Source organism: Lonchura striata, chromosome 7 (assembly GCF_050655825.1).
Source record: "Lonchura striata isolate lonStrDom1 chromosome 7, ASM5065582v1, whole genome shotgun sequence".
In the NCBI taxonomy this organism is placed as follows: Eukaryota; Metazoa; Chordata; class Aves; order Passeriformes; family Estrildidae; genus Lonchura; species Lonchura striata.
In genome coordinates this window covers 19,376,186-19,400,631 of record NC_140709.1, presented here as the reverse complement: position 1 = coordinate 19,400,631, position 24,446 = coordinate 19,376,186, and the positions used below count along the sequence as shown (strand labels likewise).

General features: G+C 38.5%; 3 protein-coding genes across 17 annotated transcripts in view; 1 reads left to right on the top strand and 2 right to left on the bottom strand.

The window, feature by feature from the left end:
- G6PC2 (glucose-6-phosphatase catalytic subunit 2) overlaps nucleotides 1-6,806 on the bottom strand; it is a 53,122-nt gene extending 46,316 nt beyond the window's left edge. For 2 of the 12 annotated variants that reach the window (XR_014956549.1, XM_085584397.1), the window contains exon 1: nucleotides 60-1,016. Coding sequence is in view for 11 of the 12 variants with exons in the window: in XM_085584397.1 (XP_085440523.1) it covers nucleotides 60-277 (218 nt within the window). In the remaining variant the exon portion in view is untranslated. The other 10 variants (XM_085584390.1, XM_085584392.1, XM_085584393.1 and 7 more) reach the window with 10 other exon arrangements.
- Nucleotides 6,762-10,274, top strand: SPC25 (SPC25 component of NDC80 kinetochore complex). 3 transcript variants are annotated; one of them, XM_085584399.1, is made up of 7 exons: nucleotides 6,762-6,917; nucleotides 7,163-7,331; nucleotides 7,420-7,485; nucleotides 8,260-8,406; nucleotides 8,552-8,656; nucleotides 8,975-9,073; nucleotides 10,018-10,274. In XM_085584399.1, the coding sequence occupies exons 1-7, from the start codon at nucleotides 6,762-6,764 to the stop codon at nucleotides 10,149-10,151; spliced, it is 876 nt and encodes a 291-aa protein (XP_085440525.1). In that variant the 3' UTR covers nucleotides 10,152-10,274. The 3 variants fall into 3 exon arrangements, with proteins under 3 accessions (XP_085440525.1, XP_021390430.1, XP_031361280.1); XM_021534755.3 differs by having other exon boundaries at nucleotides 6,868-6,913; XM_031505420.3 differs by having other exon boundaries at nucleotides 6,868-7,081.
- Nucleotides 10,275-18,086: 7,812 nt separating this feature from the next.
- The window catches only part of CERS6 (ceramide synthase 6), a 99,687-nt gene continuing 93,327 nt past the window's right edge, over nucleotides 18,087-24,446 (bottom strand). For both annotated transcript variants that reach the window (XM_021534753.3, XM_085584389.1), the window contains one exon: nucleotides 18,087-23,886. In XM_021534753.3, the coding sequence (XP_021390428.2) occupies nucleotides 23,725-23,886 (162 nt within the window). In that variant the 3' untranslated portion in view covers nucleotides 18,087-23,724. The remainder of the gene's footprint in view (nucleotides 23,887-24,446) is intronic.

Sequence of the window (24,446 nt, the reverse complement as noted above, 5' to 3'; positions counted from 1 at the left end):
GGTACATATAGTAACTATTATTAAAAATACCAAATTTTAAAACAAATCCAACTTCTTACCATTTAAATATGAGGTTGAACCAATCACCAATGACAGCCACCCATATCATTTTAGTACCAACCACTTGGTTGAGCTGAAACCAAAGAGGAAAATAAATTGAAAATATATTCCGAGGATCACCAACATATGACATAAAATTAAGGAAATCCTGGTAAGCCCTGTAGTCCCTCTGTAAATGCTGAATGATAAGCACTCCATTGCTGTGAAGGAGATCCATATTAATGGATTAAACTGTACTTGAAATATAGTAAAGTTCCTTTAATCTTAAGTTTCTAGTGACAGAGAATGAGAATCATAGAGGGGAGCTATTAAAAAGTGAGAGAAGGTGATTGACATTGCCTTTATATTATATTGGCGTGGTGTACCCAGCCATTCCCAAAACACGTGGCTCCACATCTCTGGGAAAGCATGTGAGTCTCTTAGCACTGGAAAGCTTTTTTGTTTGCAAATTTTAATTGTGGGAAGCTAAGTGAAGTACATGCTGAGCAGCAGCAAATTGTGGGGAAAGTTTTGTGGAAATAAAATGTGTGACTCGTGCAATCCTTTGTAGGAACAGTTGGAATATATTTGCTTAAACTTTTTCACAGTTCATTTCTCAGCAGGATGGACATCTTACTAATGTGTGTACTTCATTAAGTGTTGCCTGTATAAAGCATAGAAAGAATACACAAATTACTGATCTTCACAGAACTGTCACTGAAACTGTACATTTCATTTTGAAACAGAACTTGGCTCTAACTAATACTTTGCAAAACACATTTTTTCAGTCAGGGAAAATGCAACCAGTATCCATATATCAACCATGCTGTTGAGCTCTAGATTTATATTTAAAGCACCAATATTCTTAAAATACTGAAAAACAATTGTTTCCTTCCTATAAGAGGCCTGTTAACCCAGGGCCCAAAGCAGATGACACTCAGTCTCTGAGTCATCTTTTGGTACTGCCATTCGCAGGCATTGCTTACCTGAGGCCAGTCCTGTGCCCCTCTGCCTGCAGGAGCTGCAGCCCCCCTTCGTGCTGCCCAGCCTGACAGAAATGGCACCTGCTGTACAAACCAGAGCAAGCTTGGGAGCAGATAATCAGGAGAATTTCCCTGAACTATTCCAAAGTGAAGCACAGCAGTTCTCCAGAGCCAACAGCCAAGAGCAAACAGATTCTGCCACACAGCAGGAGTTTAAAAGATTACAGCAGACAATATATTGGCATATCAGATTTATCAATATTAGTACTAATAACTGTAGTATAGCATGTTCATTTGAGGTGGCTTCATGAAAAGAAATTTTTCTACAAGTGATTAAATGGATACTAAAAGCCTGATGATACCAAGTTCTGATACCATCAGAGGAAAACTTTAAGCTCTTTATCAGGCTCTAATATTCTGATGTATTCATATCTTATATCAAATTATTATCTGTATATCTGAAACAGTGTAAGTTAGAAGACAAAAGCAGCTCTATATATAGACTGCACACTTCCCAAAAACTCTTTCCATGCACTTCAAGCTAAACTGCACAAGCTGTGGAGGCAAAGATATGAACTACTTAACTGTTTTTGCTGAAGAGGGGTTTAATGGCTTAAGAGAGCTTCATGATGTGTGATCAGGGAAATCACATGGAAACATTAAGTAGATAAAACAAATAAGGCATGACAATTAAATGGATGTAGAAGATTTCTCTTCCTGACACAATCTCACATTTACTTTAACTACTCCCATTTATTTTAGCTAATAATAGCCTCGTTTCAGACATTTTTTAGCACATTTAAATCCTACATGTTTATTGCTACCAATTGCACTAGCCATATAGAAAACTTTAAAGTTAAAAGTTTCTATGCGATGCTTCTCAATAACTACAATATTTCTCTATATACTGACCAAATTATTCACTTTAACTAGTGTTATCTGATTTCAAGGGAAACCCTTCCAAATTCAAATTTCTCTCTAATAACTCTTTGTACATTATTGCTAAAGAAAATGTTCTTTTGCTACATTTTTTACTGCAAAAGTATCTTGCCTTTAAAGATAAGCAACACAATATAACAATAAAAAAACCTACTCTTTTAGACATGTCTGGGTGTAGTATGCAGAAATGTAGAAAATCTGAGGTCTTCTTCTGTTTTCCAATCTAATTTAGCAAGAACACTTAGCTTTAAACATGAGTGCAAACACCAAGTCAGTCGGCAACTGAATAACAGACATCTTACTTCTAGTACTTGGTTAAAAGAGCAACAATTATGAGGTTAAGTCAAAATAATTATTTTTCTATTAGGAAAAAATACTTTGCAGTACCTTAGTTTCCATCAAGATACAATTTTATGTCCTCAGGAGAGTCTACCAAGTAATAAAATAGGTCATTTTACAGTCTCTCTTTAATGGCACCACTCAGCCAGTGGTATTTGAAAAATTGCCTCTGACACAGGATGTGCAGAGGCACTGCAATAATTGCAATAACTTCTTGGGTGTTTGCTTTATTTATAAATTCAAACCCACCCATCCATATTATCTATGCACTAGGACATTGATGCATCTGCTTAGGCTGAACTAGTCTTCAGACAGAACCCCTCAGGCACACTGGCTCTCCAGAAACCTTGTGAATTTAGTGTTTGAAGACATATCTTGGCAATGTTTCAGCAAAGTAACCTCTTTTAGTATAAATGCTGAAGACCTCTTGATACTAACTTTCAGGATTTTGCTGCTGATTCTTATGCTCAGATAAAGATAAGAACCTTTGACATAATAAAGACTAACAGCAAGAGAAAAGGCTTTCATTTTCTCCTACATTCTTTCTGAGTTTTTCAGAAGTTCCTACATCCTCACCTTAGAGATACCAGAGGAGTCATATTTATAAAGGATGTTTAAAAAACCTCAACAAATCCACAATTTACAAAACAGATACCATGGAAGTTTTGGAACAGGTATGTGGTTTCTGTTGGAGAGGCAGGTCTCACTGTGCCTAGAATCAGTCATGATCCTGCTCCATCCAAGAGAAAATCAGTAACTGACATAATCTCTTGTCCTGCCTGTCATATTACACAATCAATAAATGTCTGAGACACTAAAGACCTTCCAAGCTGTAATAACCAACAAAGATGGTGAAACATGACTTGATATACTATATTTAATAACTTGTTTGACAAAGGAAAATCACTTCCTCAATAGACTCTCCCTCACTCCTCTATGCAAAGCACTGCAAAAAGCTTCTGTAATCCCCCTAGTGCTTTAAAGTCACTCGAGATAATACATGAAATAAAACTATTTTCTATCCTTTAGTGTGGGGAATTGCAGGGAAACCTAATAAGCTATACAAAATGGTCAGAAAATGTAAGCAATGAAGTTTTTACATTGAAGCTTTCTCTTATTTTGATATTGGAGAGTCAAGGTTTGGCCTCCACATAAATAAGTTCTTAGTTCAAAGCAAAAACCTTTCAAATGCTATGTGTTCATATATTTTTAAATTTATTGATAATTTATTGATTTACCGTGTCTTCCAAGACAAACAAAACCGAAGACTTCATATATACGTGTGTGTGTGTGTGTGTATATATATATATATATAAATAAAAACACACATAAAATGTAAAAGCAAGAGTCATGCTGATGATCCACTGAAGGGAGGATAAAATGTTTACAGCTGCCTTGCACCTACATATAAGAGCAAATATTACATAACAGTCAACAGATGCTTTTAAGTAAATGTTTGCAAGGCATGGAAAAATGACCAAAGCAAACATTTTTTGAACCACTGTTAATGGAGGCCTATGTAATGGGCCTAACTTTCTGGTACATTATGCTTAGTTAATTGAACAATAACATGAATTTCCACACCAGTATTTCCATCAACACTGGAACAACTACAAGGATTAACAAGCAATTTACTAAGTTCACCACAGACACTGTATACAACAGCTGACAGGTATTTTCTCAGGTGGGAATGTTTTCCAAGTAGAACACTGAGAAGATACACCTTAATTTTTTAATTAGGAAGAGAAGAATATTTCAAGAAGCTTGCACTCTCTCTCTCATTTTTTACTTTCTTTCTTATCCCATGTCCTCAAGCATTCCTCATTGGACCAGGCTTTTTTAGGGTTGGGTTGACCAATAGAGGTTTAGCAATAGTTAACGTGGCCCAGTCTCCTTCTCTTTATTCTGCCACCTTAATCTGATCTTTCCTAGTTAGTACAGTCATTACTCTTTGCTATAAAGTTAACTATGCAAGCACACAAAGCCAACAAAACTAATCTGTGCACTATAACAATAACCAGACCTGCCAGACCTTAATATTTGTTTACATTAGTAATGTAATTAGTAATGTAATTACATTGTGTTTATAAGTGCAAACCATGCATGGAATACAAATCTGGCAAGTCTATGAAAAAGTCACATCTAAGGAATTTTACTTATTTTAAGTATGAAGAACTACCTTTTAGAAATTAGAAGCAACTTAGGATAAAATTCCTTCAAGTTCCATGAACTGCAGGCAGAAATGGAACTGAACCCATCAGGGCAACAATCTCCAACCCATTTATTCAATTTCCTTTCCAATGAGATTGTTGTCTGTAATTTTCTAATCCCTGAAACTAGCCTGCTCCAATTCTTAAAACTAGCCCTATGCCAACCATAGCCCAGGGACTCAGAAACCTGCCACAAGAAGTAGCTGAGTCAGTTCATTAGTACCAGATTGTCAATTTTGTGCTCCTTTAGAATGTCCTCATAAGCTGCAGTAGCTCTCCAACCCTGAGCTAGACTTTTCAGCTGCCTTTTAACCCAGCACTCAACTGGCCAGGACTGCTATTCTGTTACCAATAAAATAAAGCAGCAGATTTTTGTTGGCAACATTCTGCCCTACAGTTTGACTGCAGGGAACTGTCACTCTGTGGCTGCTGCTGTGCCCCTTGGCAACTTGAATTTAACCAAGTAGCCTGAGGTTAAAATGACACCCAAGAAGAGCTGGAAAATGCAGAAATAGCACAATTAGTGGTCTCCAGCCAAGCTCATACTGTTAAATAGGGTAAACCATTGTTGAAACTTTTTTCCATCCGTGACTACTCCATGCCTTCCTAGGACAGACATTTAGAAAACAACACTGCAGAACAATTGTCTGACCTAGAGTTATGGTGGGCTGGCTGCCAGCATTTCTGTCTATGGAGCCTCTTGGATCAGACCCAGAAGAGGACTGAAGAAGCATCTGACCTGCACTAGTTTGGGCCATGAGGCCATATTCCTGTTTGTAGCTGGCAAAAACCATCAGTTTGAACTGAAAATTAGGACTTGCTAAAATCACTGTGCTTCTCTGAAACACACACTTGGTAAACTGATGGTGGACAGTTGTGGGAAAGGTTGAAGATAGGTTATAGTACAGTTCATGTCTCTCAAAACCTCTAAATGAATGAGAAAAGAGATCAATTAAGGTATGGATTCTGCCAGTAAATGTCACAGACTATATTTAGTCTGAAACAGTGAAAGTGTAAAACAAAGGAATAGGACCAATGAGTCTAGAAGAACTTCACTGATGAAGAAAAGACACCTAACATTTTTGAGCTAGTGCCTGCTAGTGTGGGGTGAACCCATTATCTGTGTTAACCAGCTGTAGAACCCACCAAAAGATTATGGATTAGAAAATGGGACTTGTTTAGATTAGTTTAATTTGTATTTACTAAACTCCAGGGCCTGGGAAAATTGTGTATTCATAAAGTTATGAGCTCAAATAATAAAGGCTAATAATGTCAGGAGCAACACTGAAACTTTATATCAATAGTACACAATTGGCTAGGCAAGAAATGTTCCTAAATAAAAAAAAGCCATAAGGTATAGCTCCATAGTGCCCAAATTCATACCTGGCTAGATAATCATCCTTGGACCAGCCCAACTTCAGTACATTTAAGTGTGAAGTAGGTAAGAAACAGGGATCTGTTAGCTTTAGGAACAATGCTGAGGAAACTGTGAAATCTGGAGAACAGTGTGTCCAAATCAAACAAGACAGGAATACAGTGGGGTAAAAGTTAATGTAAGAGTAGTGGAACTAACAGTTGGTGGTCCCGGCTCAGACTTTACTAAGCATGGCACAGGTGGAAGATAGTAATGAGACAGCAATCCTCAAAGCTATCCTAAATATACCTTATTCTGGGATTAAATACCACTAGCATAAACTAAAATTAGGGCAAATTCATTAGCTATGGTAACAAAATTATTAAAAGTAGCTTTCATAGTAAACTGAAGGCTGCTATCTTAGACCACAAACTAGTGCTTATCAGGAGCTAAAAGGGACTATAAACAACTGGAGAAAAACCAGTCACACTGCCATAAAGAGCAAACTCGCTATGACAGACGTTTATGGCAATGTTTGACTGGGTACAGGCAGGGCTACTGTATGCTGGTTTTGTTCGCACCAAAAAGGACTGCAATCACCCCTGCGCGTCATTCTCCCGTCGCAACGAGCTTCATCCACATTCTTGAGAGAATGTAAGCCGGGAAAATTAGAAGGCAAATCGGAAACTCACAAAATTTATGACCAGTTACCGCAAATGGGTTCCATGAACTGTGGCTTCAGAGGAGCGTAAATGAGCCGCTGTTTTTTCAGCAGGGAACAGGCTGTTCGCCTCCACCGCCCCACCAGCAGACCCCGACAAGCCATCCCAACCAGCCCCGAGGGAAGGGGCGGCCCCGCAGCGGCCCCGCAGCGGCCCCGGCGCCGCCCGCGCCACCATGGCGGCCGCGCCCCTCACGCCGGCCACGCCTCGCGCCCGTTACCGCAGCAACGGCCGGCCGGCCCGGCGGCGCTCAGCCAATCAGCGGCGCGCTTGCTGCGGGCGGGCGGGCGCGGCCGTTGGCGGCGGGCAGCGGCGCGCGCGGACGCGGTGGGTGCGGGCCGGGCCCGGCGCGGGGGCGGCCGCGGGCCGGGGGCGCCCAGGGGCGGCGGGAACCGAGCGCGGGAACCGAGCGCGGGAACCGAGCGCGGGAACCGAGCGCGGGAAACGCGGCTCCCACGGAGCCCACGGTGACAACAAAACCACTTGCGCGAAGAGGTTTGAACAACCAGCGAGGCGGTAAAACCGGCCCGAGCGTTTGTCTCTGCCTCCCGTGTCCTGACGTCTGCTCTCCCCCAGGTTCGGTACGGCGCTATGGGTAACGCACCGGCGGAAGATGAAGTGGCACTCTTTGAAAGAGATATGAAAGAGTTTTGGGTCCAGTTTAAAATCAGTTATGGCACTGAACAGAACAATCAGACTTCAGCGCTGAAAGATTTGTGCAAGGAGACTTTAGAAGCTCTTGCAGGTACAAAGGCTCTATGCTCCTGTTAACTCTGCTTTTTGCGACTTGTCGTCAATCTTCTTCAGATAACTGAAGTAACTTTCCCTTACAGCGAAATGGTCCAAGAAGCTGAAAGAAGAGGACCTGATGATTGACAAAATTCACGAGTGTGAAAATGGTACAGTTATTTATTATGTCCAACCTTTATAAAATTAACTTAATACACCTGAATAGTATGTATGTTTAACTTCATTCTGATGTTATTACTTACCTTTTTGAATGTGAAGACAGAATTAAACCCAAACATAATGGGTTGATTACAATATGAATTTACAATGTAAATTTCAAGTCAAAAGCAATTCGTTGAAAAATTTCCTTGATGATGCAAAAATATGTTTTCTGCATAGAGCATAAGTATTTAAAACAATAGAGTATCAGAATTTTCTGACTGCAGTAGGAAAAGTAAATTAAATTGCTTAATAAAGCTAAGTACTGTGTAGTTATGTCTTTTCCGAATTAGTAAGAGAATACTGTCAGCTCATCAGTCTAGGGTTAACTTAGCTGAATTTTGTAAACTTCAGAATATCAGGTAAAAATGATTGCAACTCTCATATCAGTCAGTGTTTCCATTCTTGGCATTCTGTCATTACCTGTGGGCAGGAGCCACCATCTTCCTGCTTTGAAGATGTGTATAGTGTTGGCACCAGAAACAAATTTAATCTCATTAAAGTCTCAGAGCAGCTCCATACTTCATAGCTTTTTAGGAATAACTTTCATTTTAAGTTTTCATTTGAGGCTCTTGGTATAGTTAAGCTGACTTCACTCTGCAGCTGTGGTAGCATGCATTCCACTGTGTTTTATTAATATAAATAATTTCAAACTACTTAAGTTTTAAATAGCAGGGACATACTTAATCAACTGTATATGTTCATATTTTCTTGCCTCCTTTCAGAGATTCTCCAGCAAAGCAAATATATAGCAGAAAAGGAACAGCAATTGTCAGAAATAAAATCAAAGCTAAATCAAGAACAAGAGCAGCAGAAGAAATTGACTGACAGCATCCAAGAGCTTGAAGAAGAGTTGATGAAGAAAATGGAAAGTAAGTAAGAAAAGGATAAGTAATTTTCTTAATTGAAGGAGGGGTTGTTTTTAACATTTGGTCTTTGTGGCTTTTCTGCTGTTCTAAATGGTTTTTTATGTGGTTGTTTTACCTTTGTTACTTACAATGGACTTTTAAATTCTAGTAAAAGCTTCAAAAAATAAAGCTGCCGAGGAGAAAGTGGAAAAAGTGAGCAAGATTAAAGCATTGTTTAAAGAGCATCTTGCGTTGGAGATGCGTAGAATTCCGGGTAGGTTTCTGTATTTTCCGTAGTTTCTGTGTGCACTGATACAATATGGTTCATGTTGGATTGTGCAGTGAAGAGCACACAGCTTACACACTTGATCAGTTGGCTTAGTCCAGCTGCTACATTTGTCCCTCAAATGGCAAAATATGCTAAAATGCATTTGTCTTGCAAAAAGGCCAGGGTTGCTTAATTTGTCTAAGAAGTTCTAAGTGTTCTAGGAATATTAATTGAAACTAACTTTGTATTGTGATTTTTAGTCATCACTGTGACTCTGCAGCAGAGGTTAGTGGTATTAATTAATTCTGTTTGTGTTTATTTTAGATGAGCAATTACAGTTCATATTCAGACACATTGACCGCAAAGATCCTGATAAGCCGTACATTTGTACCCTTTCCATAAATGAACAAGGGGACTATGAAGGTATGTGAATTTTGAATACTTAAGTAAGAGAATTGAATCTGACACCTCTGTTTGAAAAAAGGGGGGGAGTAAAGTGCAGTTTAGTTGTAATTTTTTATCTTCCAATTGCCAAATGAAAAATCTTGCAGTGGTAATATTTTTTCATTAATTATGTTTATCTTGTTAACTTACATGAAAATATGACTGCTTATATTCACTGCCCTCCATTTGTGGAGGTGCTGTTTACTTTGTATCAAGCAAAGCAAGAGAAGGACCATATACAAAGATGAGGATGCTTCATTTGTAATTTGTTTCTGCTACAGCGGATGTGTATGCTGATAGGCATATTTCAACTTGTTCCAGAAGCCTAGAGGGCAGAAAAAGGGTGACATAGGTGAAAGAATAAAATTTGAAATCCAGCATTCCCCTTCTGTAAGGGCACAGCCTTTTGGATCTCAAAGCTGGTTTAGCTATATGGATTTTACTTCAGTTGTGGAATTTGAGTGCTGGATGGCTTCTAGACAGGTGTTACTGGGGCTCTGCCATGCCCCTTGGTATGAACTGAGCAGATTCCCAATTTTACTAATTCAGATTTAAACTGCTGAAGTTAAGTCTATCACACGCTGGGCTACATCAGTTTACAATCTGCTTGCCAGCAGAGCAACAAAACTGTTTAGGAATGTGTTTCAGTTTTTGAGCAGGCTATGGATTCCTGGAAATTGCTGTAACAATTCAGGCAGGAGCACAGCACTGAGTGGGAGGTCAGTAAATCAAAAAACCTGTTATGTTCTTTGAGGCTTTCTCTTTGCTGAAAGAAAATGAGGCTTCTCAAAAATAATGCAGGTGGAAATGAAAACATAGAAAGTTAACAAAGTACGTCAGTATTTCATAGGTGCAGGAAAACACTAGTAATGATTTATTCTTTTAGTAGTAGTCTAATCTTTGGCAAATTTGTGTCATTTTAGTGACTTCCTGTACTCCTCCTCTGGACTGTATGGCAGAGTTACAGCTTAAACTGAGAGAAACTAACAATTTTTCTGCATTTGTTGCCAACATCAGAAAAGCTTTCACTGCTTTATCATATAAACAGTCTGCATGAATCTGGTTTGTACTTCTCTTTCTGGCTAATAAGAGTAGAGCACTCTTACTCCCTTCCTGTTGGTGAAATGGTGTATTTATCCATGTCTGACTCTTAATTTCTAAATAAAGATAATGAAAGCACTATTTTAGTCTACTGTTATCTGGACACATTTTGGATCATCCTTTGAACAATAGTATCACCAACTACTGCCTTAAATGAATGTCTCTGAACATGTAAATTTTGATCGATTACATGCATTAATGATGTAATGGTTTGTATTTAGCTGCCCCTGGAGGTAATCAAAATAAACTACCTTCTGTAGTTCGTGTATCTTTTCCAAAAGCATTGATGTCTCTTTCAAGTTTATGTGTAGTTGAAATAGGCTTGAAACCTATTAAAAAAAAAGTGTGCTGAAGCTTAGCACTTACTTCAGTTACTTGTGTCATAGGTCATTGTCTTGATTTTTACCCTAACTTGTACTCTACAGTGTTAGCATTTCTATTCATGCATCTAAATGGTTGTTTTTCTTCTGGTCTGTCAAACTTTGTCATTGGAAATCTTTTGACATGGCAAAGTCTATATTACACTGTATCATGTATTAAAGTACAATGAAGTATAATGTATTCAAGTATGAAATAGAGTGGTGACAGATAAATCATGTGTGTATTTTGCATCTTACCAAGAAGACTATTATTACCACAATGCTCAGCTTTGATTGAAAATGTTCTTTTTCTATCCTGCAAACTGTTTTCATTTTTACAGAATATTTAAAAGGACTGTTGCAACAAGAAAGAAAATGCTTCATTTGATAATATACCATAGTTCAAATAAAGTCTTGACTAAGTTCAGTCCTAGATATTCTAGTGAATCAAAAACTAATATGTATGACCTAGTCATTTAGAATGTTTAAATCTGGTGATCAGATATTATCTGATCTGAAAAGATGTTCTTAGTACAGTTGGGAATATTTCTCAGTCACATGTGAGCTGTATTTTAAATAATTTGGTTTGTCTAAACTTAACCCATATACCTTGATGGATGCACCACAGACTACACCCTCATCTTCTCGGAGCACAGCTTAACATTTCTTCCATTTCTTCTTCCCTAAAGGACATAATTTGCTGTTTTCTAAATAGTGCATCATTTTCCTTGGTGTGTCCTATTGATTTTTTTTCTTGTGTTACAGCCAGTTATACACAAAGAACAGTAAGAAAGGTAAAGGTGCCAACTGATTAGACTGCAATTTTGGAACAGAATTACAGCAGAGAATTACTAAGCTTTACTATAATGACATCTCAAATAAAACAAATCCTCAGTTTCTGCTTTGTGTCCTTTCTCAGGACAAAATCTGTGTCCTCTCTGAGAATTCTGTAACTGGCAATGCTACAAAGAGGCAAGGGATGGGAACCTGACTTCAGGGGTCTCATTGTTCATTAGTGGATTTGCTTCCTTTTAATCAGATTAACAGGATTTAAGTTGCAGGTATTTCTTTCAACTAATTGCTTCTACCACTAAGAGAATGCTGTAGGCATTTTAAGGACAGCAGTAGATTAGCCAGGAGTTTAAAAAATGTATTGAGCCAGCTGTGCACTTCCCACTTGTGTCATCTCTTGAGGCATTATGGCTGCTGTTGGCATCTCTTCCTTGTCCAGAAGCCCTTACCATTCCTGGGGGAAAGCCTGTCCCTTCTGGCTTCTCACTAAGGGCGTTGCCCTCACATGCAGAATGACTGTTCATTTGAAGCATACCCTTGCCCTACTTCACCTGTCTGTGCCGAGCACCTCTGAGCCGCTCTGAAAGGAAGCTTCAGGATGCTCAACCAAATGGTTTGCAGCTGTAGTATGAAAGCAAAAAGGCAGAACACAACCTCCTCATTTCCATGATTTCAAATGGAGCTGTTTAATCATTAAGGCTGTATGTTTTGCTCAGACACCCTCTGTAACACTTGCGAGTTGATCAAGTTCATGGGAGAAAGAAACTGAAATGCTTTGAGTAATGAAGATAGATGTTCAAAAGTAGTGCCATTTTCTTTTCCTTTTAATCACAGGCATAAGTAGTTGGTGATAAAATGAATTTGTCAAGATTGCTATACACAGAACATAAAATATGTGACAACTACTTTATTGGAATATACATTCTTAGAAAGTATCTAAAGAATATGATGAAATTATCTAGAGAATATGATGTGCCTGGTTGTAAATGTTCTGTGCGTATGCCTAAGCAAAAAGTTTGGAATTAATTTATTGTGTGTAATATAAACCTTTACAACTCCTTTTGGAGCTAGAATAATGTGCCTGCTTATATTTGCCAGAGCAAATCAGAGACCTTAGTTCCACTAAAACAGAGCCAGGCATTCCAAAAGTGGGTTAAAGCTAGGAATGTGTATACAATACATGTGCTTTGCTTATTCTAAAATATGAGTAAAACTGGCCTGTGACTTCCATGAAACAGTCTCATTATAGTGAAAGTCTTGACATTTTAAAACCTTTAAGTGTGCACTTAGTGCTTATAGAATGCCACACACCTGGATGTGTGATAATTTGGAATGTTCTATTTTCTGTTTGTTATGAAGCTTCACAATACAGTGATATCAACTAATAGAGAAGACAACTAGGATAACACAATAGACTGACCCAGCAGGTTCAGCTGTGGGGAAGCCTGTGTGATGGATAGTACACAGATACAGACTGAAATGTCCCAAAGAGCATGAGGGAAAGCTCTTGAGCTCAAAAGCAGTATACAGCTGAGAGGCTGTGACACAATCAGCTAATGCTGGTGCTCCATTTATTAGCAGGATCTTAAGGCAGACATATATTTTAATGAAGGTCAGTAAAGGCTTTTTTCATAAATCACTTTGCCCAATGCTGAACATTTGCTTTCCCTTTCAAAGTGCTGACCAATACTTAGATACCAAGGGTCAAGTCTGAAATGGCATGGGCCATGAACTAATGCTGACCATACAGTAAACTGCTGATGTACTGATGCTCAGCACCTCATCAAATTTATCTCATTTGTAAAAATCTTGGGGAAGACTGTTGAATTTATGAGATACTGGAAACACCCTATGAATTTAAAAACTGCCAGGAAGACAAAGTAACATTAAATGTTAATAGCATATGTATTAAATATTAAATCACTATTGTTTGTATGCTACTTAGAGGTCAGATTTCTCTTAGCCCTGGCTAACAGAACAGTTCTTTTACACACCTATTCAAACAAGAGTGGAGGTAGTTACTCTTGGATGTTGTTAGATGTATATTGAAAAGCAAACAAACAAGTACTGGCTACAGTTGTGAAAATAAAAAAAGACATGAAAGTTATGCTGTGCTTGTATCATACTATCTTCTCTAATATGTCAATAAACTGAATTTATTCAGTACCTTGAAATTGTCTAAATTAGTTTTGTCATCGTAATACCGTAACATTGCCATGAACTCACTTGTGATTTATAACTTTTTAAAATGCTTGTGGAACTTGACAGAACAAAGATATGCACGCATACATCAGTCCCACAGGCAAAGTAAGAGTATGTATTTTAACTGTGTGAATAAGTTATACTAAATGACTGTGGTATTAGTCTTACCTTTTTGAAAGCAATAGCTGCAATTCAGTTATATGAGGCATTACTGCTAAAACAGCATTGTATGCCTGAAGGGTTGGGAGGAATGGCTCTGACTGCCAGACAGTGACACTACGTTATTTTTATCCATATTATCCCTAATTACTCTGACAGCTCTAGACACATAGACCCCTTTAGAGTCTTGAGTTTATAAATAAGTTGTTGCAACAGAAGCAGAGGCAATGAAGCCTGATTTCCTACAGATCTGTGGGGTTGTCCTTGAACAGTGCCATTCTCTTCACTGTGGTATTCAGCTCTTCTTTATAGTCTAAGGATCAGAGCCATAAAGCCACTCCTGAGTTATGCCAGTTTGGCTCCTGCTTTGCTGCTGCTAAAGCTGCAGGACACCAGTTGCACCCTGCCTGTTCTTGGTCCAGTGCATTTATCTGTGGTTCTCTCTCTGTACCTGACTGCTGACTCTTAAGTACATTATATGGACAGGGATAATTGGCACATAGTCTTCTTTTCAAATTTGGACTAATTGAACAACACATTCAAAAATTGTTGGGGAGACTGGCAGAATCTAAAAATAGTGTTTAGTCATACAAACGTGTGGTGATTTTTCATATGACATTTTTATAGATATATATATAAGTAGTTATGCACTGAAATGATTAATTGAAATAAGATACAATTAGCTTCAGTGTGATTTTCTTCCTCTTCAGTCCCAGCATGTTGAACAATGCAAATTGCTACTGACTCACCTGTTTTGTGACTGATAGATAACTCTCTATGTGGAAACATGCTCTTTGACTGACTTGCCTCAATGGATTATTTTGCACTGGCTACTGGATCGTGGCCTCAGTTCTTCATTATCCATTATCTTCTACACCACAGCTTCAGCTGGAATAACTGGCTGGGCAGAGAAACAGGTCTGTTAGAACACCAGCTGTGTATCACTATTTTGATTTAGAAGCATGCCACACTTCATACTGATAGCAATTGCAATTACTACAAAGAAATCCAGGCTTTTAAGAGAAGACTGCATACCTTGAACCTTTTGGCTAAGGTAGGAATAGGTCAAAGTGACAGGTGACCTAACGGGTGGTTAACTAGCTAAGTTACAGCACAATACATTAATGTAAATGCTTGCCTCATAGGCAAACAACTAATACTTATCTTCCCATGCAAAGCTAATGAGAGAATTTTGCTTGTTTAACTCCATGTATGATACAACCTCATAATGGAAAGACAACACAGCAAATCAGTAATTTTATTTTTTTAGTATTGTATCAGCATGACTTACTGACCTGTATTTTCCTACACTTACTGCAAAAGTAGATAAGCCATCCCATAAACTCATGTTTCTAAAGGAAAGAGGAAAATCCTCTTCTGGCATGCAATTCTCAATGCTGTCAACTGCAACTCTGCAGCAATCACCCATCCTTTTAGGCTCCAACCTTCTCTAAGGTTAGTCCACAGTTCTGACAGTCTGCTTGGGACAGTAGTACAATAGGGTTCATCTTTACTAAATCTTGTGCTAATGGCATCCATTGAAACAAAATATGAAATCCACAGTCAATGTGAATGCAATTTACATAAGAACGATGGTCTACTGTTCCCAACTGCTCCTGCTATTTATTTCCCTTTGCTATTAGCAACCTGTTCTTCTTCTCCCAAATAATACAGTTAGCACTCTATAATAGTTACCTGTCAAATCTTATAGGGGAGTTCTATGTAAAACAGCTGTGTTTGTGCTGGATGCTTGGACAAGTTGCAAAAGTAGTGCAGACCATCACAGCTCAACTATAATGGATGTAATCTCAATGGTTCACATGCTCCTTAACAAAAAGCCTTAGAAAAAATGAGATTCAGTTAGTAGGAAATTGGTATTAAAGTGAAACAGTTATTTACAAAAATCATGTGAAAAGGCACCTGCTTCTAGTCTGGACAGCAGTCCTGGCTGTTGTTTACATCCACAACTTGTCCAGGGGGTGCCACAACTTGGGTCATCACTTCCTCAACGTTGCTGAAGGACCAAATGTTGGACCTGTAATTGAGCTAGACTATTTACATGCAAATCGTTTTCTGGAACTGAAATATGATTAGACTGTCCCATAAAGTAACAGCTATGGGCAGTGATCTCACTTGGGAGATAGTTCCATGAGAAACCACATAAAAATGAGAACCAGGAACACCTACATGCTTTGGATAATTTAAGTTTAAATTAAGCCTAAATGAGGGAATAAGCAAAAGTAACTATGAAAAAGCAAGCCTTTCTGATGGGAAGCAGTTCTTTCAAAGATACCTTGAGGGACCAAGAGTAATTAAAATTACCATTACTGGGAATTAAAAGGTGAGGTTATCTTCATGATAGGCTCAGAAATAGGACATAAAATTGCTAGTTAAATTAATGTGAGAAAGCTGACACAAGTTTAATTAAGAAAGGATCACATTTAATTTTTGGATTTCAGGATTTTGTGAGGGGAGATTGCAAAAAGTTGTTGTAAATATGCAAGAAATGTGGCAGTTGTGCAGGGACTTTTGCTTGGTTGTTCTAAAAAATCAAGAAATAACCTGCACAGTATTTTCTAGGGAGAGTACCTTACACTTTGAAGTGTTTAAAAAGTATAAAAAAACCCACCCACTATGGTGTTTTTCAGATGTCTACAAAAGAGCATTAATTTAGGAATGTAAATATATGTTGCCAGCAGTACCTTTTCATCTGATAACTGAATTATAGCAGTTACATTACAAGTAGGTCATGTTGCTCTTACAAAACCTACAATACTCAACTTCTAATACTTACTTGCACTTTCCAGAGACTAAAAGCTAACAGTTCTGTGTCACATGTAAACAATTACCTTTGAAAGTCAGAACCTCAGGAAGATGTCAGTGTTGCACACAACTCTGCATTTAAGAAATCCCTCTACAAGAATAATCACTGGTTTGGCAGACTTGGGGCTGGAGAAGCTGGGTATAAAACACAAACTGTCATCCTCTTCTGTAAAACCCACTTAAGCTGTGTAAGAAGGCTACTGGCTGATTAGAGTAGACAGTGTAAAATCTGTCCAGGGGCAGGACTAGCTGCAGCAGAATGAATCACCAAAAAGACCAAAAATCTCAGCACAACTTAGTGAAACAAGAACCCTCCACTCACACTAGCAGAGCTGGGACTAGCTTCCCTCCACATAAGCTCCCAACCTCTGTCCATCACAGCATGATGAGCTACTGAGTCATGCAGAAATTTGTTCACCTGGTATAGCTACACATTTGGATTCTCTTCACTCACCTTCTACATCTACAGGAAATTGTGTCACTGCCTTCTAACTCTCCTGAAGCAGCAGACCTGTTGTTCTCTGAGAGCCACTGTTCCCTGTACAAAGGGTCCTTTACAGACTTAGACCCAGAACATAAAGGTCTTGCTCTTTATCATGTTATCCTGAACTGTGTTCTGCACACATTGGCTCTCCCTTGTCCTACATAAGTTGAGAAGCATATGTGGCATAGAGAGCAAAAGACATTACACATATCACTGGACAATATTCCACTTAAGTAAATCTCTTCAGAAATACCTTCAATAAACATGAACAGAAATGCTAGATTAAATGTAACACGAGAGTCTATATATTATCACAGAGCCATATTAACAACTATAATTGCTAAAGATCTACAGTTTTTTAACACAATGCAAATCCCCAGGTTTACTTCTCTTCAGTGGCAAAACTTCAACTGATGTGTGAAGATCCCTATATGACTGATACTTGTGTTATGAGAACTGTTGCCTAAATTTCCTGCTGAAGTTACCAGAATTTTTTCAGGCATCCCATTTCTAAATACTTCTTCGTCATCTTTTAATGGTGCACCAGAGCCTGCCTGATAATGGTGTTTTGTAGGCTTTACTCTGGTGAGCTGCAGCTTTTCCTTAGGAGATCCACTCCCAAGAGTGGCTCTTTTCTGTCACTTCCACAAGAGGTTACTAGGTGGTGCTTTACTGAGTGACAGTTTTGCCTAAAAGAAAACATTTGAATGTGTATTTCTAAAGAAACTCTGCTCATCTAGACTGAAAAAAGACAGCTTTTCCAAAGTGGGCCTGGCTGGACATTCAGGAGTTATTACCATGAAAAATTTTGATGTTTAAATCCTTGAAAAATATCCTTTTTTTGGTAATGAAAATATTTTGTTTGTATAGAGAGAACTTGATCTTCCACCACTTCCTGTTACAAACAGTTTCATACAAGAAATAACACAAAGTACTGCAGTGATGAACACAGCAAAGACATACTTGGATCTGTCCAAAGAGTGTTGGAGTCTACAGTGTGGGTAGCAGTCTTTGAGCTAAAACAAAGGAAAACATTGTCTGCATCTCACAGAAAAAATAAGAAAACAAAATCTACATTTCTAATACTTATGTTTATTATGAAACCGTCTCCAAATTAAAATAGCCCACAATACTGGTTGGTTCCAGAGATTTTATGAGGAATAATTATTCTCCATATTAGAAAAAACCCCAAACCCAGTCAAATGAAAGACAAAATAACTCCCAAAGTTCCACACAATAGCTATACATGAAAGGACTTCTAGCTAGTGCATCACTGTATCCAGAACAGTGGAGTTCCTACACATCACCACATTTCTGAAAGAGTTGCTCAAGCACAGGATTTTCATGAAAACACAGGTGAAAATGTGTCATTTGCCTCACCCTGACTTGCAGCAGTCAACTTGCACAGTATGGTATGAGAGCTTATGTAAAGGTAAACCCCAGAACAGCAAAAAGCTGAAGCTCAGCAGAAGCCAGAAAATGTGTTTTGTTGCACCTCTTTTAAGTCATGTAAGACAGTATTTTTTGCCTTTTGTCTGACACATGCGATCATTGACATGACTCCAAAACATCCTTTCATGGTATTTCCTCCAGTTTTTTAATTGAAAGCAATTTCAAAGATAGAGAATTCTGTAGAGACACACTCAAACACTGTGTTTTCATTGCAACTACAATCAGAAATCTTTACAGTGTAAAGGTGGTACATGTACACCACCTTTGCAGACCTCCACTAGAGCTTTTTAAAAGAAAAGGGAAAAAAAGAATAATGTCTTACTGAAGTTCCCATTAGATCTCTGTTCCAAATCAAAACCAGTCAAAACAAGTAATACAAACTAGTTTTGCTTCATGGTTTAAAGGCAACTGTAGTTTGCAGAACATTGAAGTTAGGCCTAAGAGGGTCCACATTACTAGAAGGGTAAAAAGTATTTAATACTCCTCTCCCACATATGTCACAGGAAGTAGACAATAGGAGACATACAAAAATGAGTTGTAGCAAAGAGATTAAGAAAATACCAAAGCATCAGCTGTATAAAACCAATGGTAGCCCATATTTCTCTGAGATACAGAAGGCTGTGGTAATGAGATAATGAATGAAATGGGCATTAGGTTTCCTACTAGAGCACTCTGTGTAAAACACGGAGTGTCTCAATCAACCAGCATGGATCACCAGTGGTGTGTGCTGCAGGGTCACAGCTTTCACCCTCATGTCCTGCTCAGAAGCAGGAAGTGATTTTCACCTGAATTGGATACAGATTTAAGACAAGAATCATTCCACTGTAAGCAAAGCTTTAGTGCATGTACTTGGGTCTCAGAAAAAGCACTGGGCATTGGCAATCACATAGTCACAGAATGGTCACAGGCTGAGGCAGGAGATATGAAGCTGTGACACCTGTACCAATTCTGCTGGAATCATTAAATAAATAACAGATAGAAAAAACTACAAAAGGGCAACAAGGAAACAGCATGGGGCACTTTGGTACTTTAAAACTAGCACTACTTAACACTGATCAAGACCCAAAAGACTCCTATGTCCACTCTTATTTTGATCAGGTATTTTTACCATTCTCTGCAATGTTCTTCTTTATGAAAAACAACCAAACAAAACCATAAATCCACCATGTATTTTTCTTTTGATACAAAATATGCCAATATGGGAAACAGTACACAAAGGGTAACCTGAAACTTGTTTTACTGTAATCTGGGCTGTCTAGGAGAGAAGACAAATTCTTACTATTTACTAATAAACTCTAATTTCCTCCGTTTTCTACTTTGACATCTCAACCACTGTGTCATGTACTGTACTATAAACAAGGAGCATAGAACTCAAAGACAGAGAGGTTATACAAACTCTCATTTCTAGAATTACTAAATTACAATTCTACAAAAGGTGTGAATATACAGAACCTTTTAAAGCCTCACATTTACCATGAATCATGCGAATAATTTCAGTCAATCTTCTAAAATATGTGCAATTAACCTCTAAATACTCAATGACCTCCAAATGCACCTTGCAAAGCTCTTAATCAGAAAAGCAATCAAATTCAAATGAAAAAGGAAACAATTGCATGGCATTTTCTCTGCAGAGTGGAAGATGAAGCCAAAGTTTTCACACCCATTATCTGAAACAATGAATTAAAGCACACTGCCATGTCTGATCACTAAATCACTTGGTCTTTCCTGCTAGAGACAAAAAAAAAAAGTGTGAATTTGTAATTTTTATAATAAACCTCTAGCTTGAAAGAACAGTCATTGTTTAGCAAAGGTTGGGAAAGTTCTTAAGACTTCTTATCCTGTTTCCCCAAATTTGTGTCTTTTCTCACTTTCCAGACATACCTGTATGAAGTTTATCCAAGACTGCTAAGAACAGACTCCAAAAAGCCAGGATTATAGGCGATAAGCATGTCATTGGGTTTTAGCTGAACCAAGGTAACTGCATCCATGCTTTAGCACATCACAGATGTAACTGAATTTAAACCTCAAAGGAAGAGTTTCAATCCCAGATGCACCATTTAACAGTGGGGATCAAGAGACCTTGACAGGCTTGAGAGAGAGGCTGAAGGAAACCTCATGAAGCTCAAGTAAGCAAGTGCAAAGTCCTACTCCTGGGTTGTGGCAATCTCAGGCACTCCTTGGTGGAGAAGTGGTTGAGAGCAACCCTGTGGAGAGACTTGGGAGTGATGGTTGGTGGAAAAACTCAACGTGAGCCATCAGTGTGCACTCGCAGCCCAGAAAGCCAAATGTATCCTGGGCTGCATCCACAGGAGCATGGGCAGCAGGGCACGGATTCTGTCCCTCCACTCTTGAGAGACTCCATCCAGAGTACTGCAGCCAGCTCTGGTGTCCCCAACATAAGAAGGACATAGAACTGTTGGAGCACATCCAGAGAAGGGCCATGAAGTTGATAAGAGGATTGGAGCAAAAAGGAGAAAAGTTTAGGTTAGCTTTAGAAAGAAATTCTTTACTTCAGGGGTGGTAAAATACTGAACAACTTGCCCAGGGAAGCTGTGGATGCCCCAATCTTGGCAGTGTTCAAGGTCTTGAGCAACCTGGTCTAGTGTGAAGTGTCCCTGCTCATGGCAGGGAGGTTGGGACTAGATGATCTTCAAGGTCCCCTCAAACCCTTAACATTCCATGATTCTGCGATACCCTAACAGCATATGTAGTGATGGTAAATCATCTCAAGGGTTGTAGCCTTGACTCTACATCTGAATGAAAATTACAGAACATTGCTGAAGAGGACCAACAGGGACTAAAGGCCTCTGGCACCAGGATTGTTGTTGGGGACTGCTCTGTGCCCTGGTATTACCAACATTGCAGCATGTGGTCTATGCTGTGCACATTGACAGTTCAGAGCAACATTCTGTTCTCATGTAAGACAAAATATTTTGCCAGAATGTCATTTGTGTAACCATCTTTGCAGAAGGGAAATGCTTCAATGGAGGTAGTAACCAACACCATGAAAGAGGTGTGTTTAAATGATATTCTCCATTTCTATTTTAGCAGGTCAGATTTCACAAATTAAAATCTTAATTTAATTGACCCCAGGATGGTTTTATTTTAAAATCTTGGCATCATCTTTGCAGTAATTACTACACAGCTGCAAACACCATGGATAGGATACTTTATATTGCAATCAGCATATTTTCACACGTATAACATGTCCTGCAGAAAACTGTTATGAAATCAAATGCATGGGAGACAGATGAAAAAGATCAGAGGCAGAGAAACTTTCTGGGGAGAAGAAGATTTAAGTAAGGCTCCCTTGCTCCCTCAGATATACTCATGGACATATAAACTATGCAGCTGCTGGATTACAAGGTTATCTGGCTTTTTCAAAAGATGCTCTGTGGGTAGCAGAACTGACAGATCTATTGTGATTTACAATTTCTGAGTTTTCTTACCTTTATTCTTTACTAAGTTGAGGTACTATTTCCATTCATGCCATTCCAACCTTGCTTTTAGCACATCTCCTTTTTCCTAACACACAAGAGGTTTCTATGGATAAAAAAAGTTGTAGAAGTTTTCAAGAGTGACCAGTAGAATAGGACAAATCTCAGTTTTCAAAAGAAAGAAGTGACAACACAACTTTCTTCAATGAAGTCTATATAAAATAGAGTCTTTGAACATGTTTTATGGCATCAGAAACCATCTATATTTTACTATTTGCATAGTGGAAGGAATCAGAAATTACCTCATGGATCAGGTTTCCAGCTGAACACAGGACTCCAATCCCTTTGTAGGTAGAAGATATGCTTGAGATTTTTTTTCCCCTTTTTTTTCCTTCATTTTTTAAACTTTTATATATATGTGTGTGTGTGTATGTAAATCTTTGGTCTATAAGCACATTGGTTCTGTGTGCACACCCAATAGTGTTGAACAGCAGGTTGCATAGAGTCTGTTACCCAAGAGCCCTGCCTACTTTTGGCACTGCTGTCACAAATCACAGAAGAGTGTCCAGCAAGAGCTGTATGATCCTTAGCATCCTACATCCAACTTTGATCTAGAGACTGGAAGAAGTATGTATATAATGTTTAAAAATACGTTTACTTAGGGTGTTATTACGTCTTCTTTGGGACACTATTTGTAAATTTTGGATGAAAAAGGAATGCAAAATTATTTTACAGACACCCCCTAATTTTATTTGTAGAGGTGATGAAATACTGCTGAGCATTCAAAGGAATTATGCTAAGTGAATTTTGCTCAAGTTCTCACACACATAAAATAAACTAATTTTAGTAATGTATGACATTCTGCCTTCTCTCTCTTTACCCTGCCAAGGAAGTGGCAATAATTTTGAGAACAATACCTAGACTGAGCTGAGTCTGAGGAAGAAATGAACTTTTAATCTGCTGTTTTTTCCATTACACCCCTGCTCTCAATCAAGTAAACGTGCAAGAACAATTTCAGGAGATAAGTCTGGATTCAGAATGGTGCATTTGAAGAAACACCTTTTTACATGGAATCTCTGCAAAAAGCTAAAATCTGTTAAGGTCAAAAATTGAAAGGCCAAAAAAAAAAAGGTAATAATGAATTTATCCTAAGTGCTGACAACAATGTTTTTGGGTATTTGCACAACAAATAAAGTCTACTTCTAATGCAATTAACCACCAAATTGAATTTTAAATTACGCTAAAATAATATCCCACAATGACCACATTTTTTCCCAAACTGTTGGAAGAACAGTAACTGTGATTTGATTTCAAAACCAGTACTTTAAAAGACAAAGATAGCAAAAATATCTGAAGCAGATCTAAAATCTATAAAGCTATGTTTTATCTTACTGTAAGTAACAAATCAAGCAACTATTACTTATAGCAGATTCAGCAAAACCAACAGGAATGGACAGAAGAGATCTGAGCATGATGCTCTCCCCATTACCGAGAATCCAAGACACAAACTTTGAGAATGGATATTCCCTTTTGTCCAGAAGTTCCCAAAATAATAAAAAATAAATAATATTTCAGACAATACAAGTGAAAATACTGCTCCCATTGTGTCAGTTACATACACATACAGCATGCCTACGTATACAGAGTGGTGTGCTGTCTTCATTCACAAACAGGAAATATGGCAGTGCGCTATCAGAATGCTTTGATACTCCTAATTTTTTCTGATGCTGAAATACATGAATAAACTGCATTCACAATTTATAATTTACTTCCAGTAGCAAACAGTTCATTCTGTTCGTGTCTCATGACTGATGTGAAGGATTAATGCTCCTCTGAGGAAGTGGCACCAGTAAGATACCCGTTTGTCCCGTTGGCACCGCTGGTCCCATTCGTGGCGACAGAGCTGTGCGGGGCTTTTGAGCGAGGTACTGTTTCTTCCTCATCTGAGCTTGACTCAACGTCACTTCGGGCATCCTTTGCTACCTGTAGAATGTGGAAAAGAAGTAGGCAGTAGGTGACTGTACGGAAACATCTCACCTTTTTGGTTCAAGAGAATCAGAGAATTCACACATTTTTTTCAATTTGACTTTTGAAGGCAATTTCAGCTCTGGGACACTTCTTTGCCTTTGCCTGCCTGCACTCACTTCAAACACAGATGTTTGCACATACATATGCCATATGCAAAGGCAGGGTGAGAACTCAGCACTGGTGTACTGAAGGTAGTATAGCCAAGTGCTCAAGGCAAAGAGTTTTGCACAGACCGAAGTAAACAACAATCCAAACTTCCAAATTCAACCTAGGCTCAGTCCCTCTGCCCTCCCACTAACTACAACTTTATTTCCTGTCCTTCATTTGGAGTGCTGCTCTTTGACCTGGTAATACAAAATGTTCAACCCAGCTTCCTGCCCCTTACTTCTCAATTCTCTGGAGACCACATGGCTCCAGGGAAGTGTTGTGTGCTTGCAGGATGAGACATGAGTACTGCTTGAAATAAAATTCATCACGCCAGGTTACTCCAGTCTCTAATTTCAGACAAGTGGTGA

What these genes read in the sequence shown, in the direction of transcription:
- SPC25 (XM_085584399.1), top strand. Translation starts at nt 6,762, where the DNA reads ATGGCGGCCGCGCCCCTCACGCCGGCCACGCCTCGCGCCCGTTACCGC. An exon ending in GGCGCGCGCGGACGCGGTGG is followed by an intron (nt 6,918 to 7,162) that starts GTGCGGGCCGGG and finishes GCTCTCCCCCAG; the next exon opens with GTTCGGTACGGCGCTATGGG. An exon ending in GACTTTAGAAGCTCTTGCAG is followed by an intron (nt 7,332 to 7,419) that starts GTACAAAGGCTC and finishes TTTCCCTTACAG; the next exon opens with CGAAATGGTCCAAGAAGCTG.